General features: G+C 42.8%; 1 protein-coding gene across 1 annotated transcript in view; it reads right to left on the reverse strand.

The window, feature by feature from the left end:
- CRYZ (crystallin zeta) overlaps window positions 1–3,544 on the reverse strand; it is a 25,043-nt gene that overhangs the window by 11,829 nt on the left and 9,670 nt on the right. The window contains exons 3-4 of the mRNA XM_019643991.1: window positions 2,520–2,683; window positions 893–986 (exon numbers count right to left, since the gene is read on the reverse strand). Coding sequence (XP_019499536.1) covers window positions 893–986; window positions 2,520–2,683 — 258 coding nt within the window. The remainder of the gene's footprint in view (window positions 1–892; window positions 987–2,519; window positions 2,684–3,544) is intronic.

Below are 3,544 nucleotides of genomic sequence, written 5' to 3' on the forward strand. Positions count from 1 at the left end.
TTCTCTCAAACCCTTTCCTTCAATTTCACAGAGGTCGCTGTCTCTCCATTGCTCTATTTCCGCCCACTGGCTGCTCCTGGCCTCACTTCCTTCCCTCGTCAGCCTGCATCCCATGGCAGATCACCCCAACTTCTCTCTCTCCTCCTCTCCAGCGCTGTCATTTCCTCTGCACTGTTCTATTTTGCCACCAACATTCCAGCCCTGAATTAAGGTTCAAAGTCTAACTTTCTTGATCATTTGGCTAAGTCGGTAGAAAAAAAAAAAAATCACACGACAATGTGTATTTTGGTGCCACTTCAGTTTTGATTCTCAAAAAATCACTTTGCCTCCTACTTAATTACGAAAGGTGAGGCAATTGCATGTAAGTTCCCGCAACACCGCACCTCCCTACCCACAAACTTTCCATAATTACACCATCTTGATCTCATCTCGGTTTAACAGATAAGCCGTCCTTCCAAAATTTGAAGCCAATCTCTACCTGTGCTAAGTCCTTCCCATCCTGCCCTATGCAGCACTTTGTTCCATCTGCCACTCCGCTCTCTTCCAAACCGTCCATCTCTCTCTCTGCTAGATCCTTTCTCAACTACAAACATGTTGAAATCTTACCCATCCTTAAAAAAAAAACCCTTTAGTTCCCACACTTTTACTCCCCCTCCTTCCTCTCTCCCCTATTTGTTTTAGAATAGTCTCCTTTCAAGGAGCCTATTTCCTCTTCCTTCCTCACCCCCCTCCATCAGCTTCTGTCCTTCTACTTTACTGAAAATCATCTGACTAGTCACCAATGACCTCCTCATAACTAAGCCCAACTATTCCCAACACACCTCACTGCCGCATTTGCCAGGCAGCCTCCCTCCTTAGTAGAATATCAACGACTGCCCTGAACACTACCAACCTGGACGGAGCACTTGCTCTGTGCCAGGCTCTGTACTAAGACGTCTACATGCATTACCTCATTTAATTCTCGCCACACGCTTACGATGCACGTGCTTTAGTTTTTCAAATCAGTGAACTGACACAGGGAAGTAACTTGACCAAGGTCATGCAGCTAGTGGCAGGTGAAGACGGCACTCCAACCCACGTCTTCCTGTCTTCAAAGTCCATGGGCTTAATGGATGTTTAACGCACGCCATGACTTCTGGACTCCCTTGGCCTTGGGGTACACTCCCTTTGGTTCTCTTAAGACTCTGTCCTCTACTTCTGAACGCTGATGTTCACTAAGGTTCTATTTTCAACCCACGGTTCTTCTCACTCCCCAAGGGATTTCAGTCACTTTCATCTCGGGAACTCGCACCCACATGCTGATATTCCCAAATGTGTGTCTGAGCCGTCAAGCTGCAGACCCTTTCATCCAACAGTCTGCTGGGCTTCCCCGTTAGGATGTCTGTCTTCGTTTCAAGTCCAAAGCTGAACTGAGCTTCCCTTTGAAACTGTTTCCTCCTTTTCTTTGTCACAAACATCAGCCAAGCTAGACCTGGATGTATTCCTAAGTTCTTCCTCACCCTCATTCTCCACATGCTAACAGTCACCCGATATTCCTGCTTGTACCCCTTCAATAGTTGACCTTTCTACCTCTTTACCATGACCCTGGCTCTGGCACCAAATTATTTTGCCTAGAGGACACGCCTATAAGACTCTCCCATCTTCTTCTCCATTCCTCTGGTCAAATCTATCCTTCACACAGATGATAAGTGCTATCAATAAAACACAAATATGACAATATCACTCTGGTGAATAAAACATTTCTGGACCCCAGCCCCTTACAGAACAATGTTTGAGCTCTTTAATCTACCTTTTTACAATCTGAAGCCTACCTATTTGGTCATGGCAGCTAACATTTATTGAGAGATTACTATGTTCCAACCTTATTTTTTGCCACACGTCTGTCAAACAAAACCAAATTACTACAGTCCTCTCCAGATACCTTGTTTTTCCCCACACACCAACTATTCCCATTGTCTAGAAGGCCCTCACCCCTCCCAGCACCTTCTCCAGTCTAATTCCCTCTGATCCTAGGAGATTTGATTGAAATATAGATTGTCATGTCCCAGCCATGGAAACTGGTGGGTCTAGGGTAGGGCCCAATACTGTGCTGTTAGAATGCAGCAATTAGTTTCCATGGTTGGATAACAAGATTTTTGAACCATGGCTTCAGAAGGGTATAATACAAGTCTTACAACTTCAGGAAGCCCTGGACCTCATCACCACAGGCTCATCCCTTGTGATCAGATCAATTTCTATGCACGTCTCTATCACTATACTTTCCACACTGTATATAAATATTATTACTCTAACCTACCTCCCTTACTAGGCTGTGAGCATCTTGAAGACAAAGACAGCGTTTGGCGCTTCTTTGTACTCCCAGTGATTAGAACAATCTCCCAAATTAGCACAGTTTCCACTCCATAAAAGCTTCATGGCAGCTAAATGGTATGCAAAAATGACAGACAGATGGTAGGATGGAGGGGAACGAATACTGCCCCCCTTTGTTGTTGGCTGTGTAATTGACAGAGTGTTATTACCTGTGGAGCAGAGCTCGATAAGCAGTAAAATATGGGACACCGATGGCAGCTCCTTGTTTAAAGTCCAGTTTTTCTGGTAGTGTGTGAACAGTGTCATCTGCTGCAACTGCGTACTCTGCATAGGCCCCAGAGATCGTATTGGTAGTGAAAACTCTGTCACCTTTCTGGGAAAATAATAAATTGATATGTGCACCAGGGATTAAAAATGATGTCACAATGGGTATGATCTTTTATCGTGCAAACTTTATAACAAGAAATATGTCTACATTGTTTTCAACATCTTAGGGTCTCAAAAATAATTGTAAAATGCTGAACGTTTTTAATTGTCTTTTTTTTATTAAAGGGAACCAGTGTGAAGAAAAAATTAAGATAAACAGTAAACGTAAGAGGAAAGACACCTTCCGGAATGGTATAATGATGATAATGAAAACTAACCCTTATTGAGAGCTTACTGTGCTGGGCAGTGTATTAAGTGTCTCATGAGTATTGTCTAGGTTTATCTTCGTAACAGCTGAAGGTATCTTTTATTAGCTCCATTTTCGACTAATCCCACTATACAGATAAGGAAATTGAGGCCAAAAGAAGTTCAGTAATTTGCTCACATCAAGCATTTAGTAAATGACAGTTAATAAAACCTTTTTTTTTTTTTCTCAAAATACTAGGGAGAAGAAACAAATCAACTGTAAGCTGTCTTCCACCCAATTACCGGCTCAAATCCTTTCTATAGATTAATTCATCCCTGTATTTCCCTCATTTTTCATGCATTGACCAAAAAGTAAGAAACTATGACTGAATCCTGATAGCAGGATGAGCCAGGATTGGTTTCTTTACTTGTCACAGAACCATAAATAGCAAACTCTCAATAAACGTCTGTGTGGCCCTTACTATTGAAAAGCAGATGCTGAGGCAGACGTAAGGTACTCAGCAAGCATCACAGGACCACCTGATGTGACCTGCACACTAGGGAAATTAGGCTGCCTGCTACAAACACCTGCTCTAACCTCTCTTTCTTGAAAAAAAAAAAC

Source organism: Hipposideros armiger, unplaced genomic scaffold, assembly GCF_001890085.2.
Source record: "Hipposideros armiger isolate ML-2016 unplaced genomic scaffold, ASM189008v1 scaffold_84, whole genome shotgun sequence".
Taxonomy (NCBI): domain Eukaryota; kingdom Metazoa; phylum Chordata; class Mammalia; order Chiroptera; family Hipposideridae; genus Hipposideros; species Hipposideros armiger.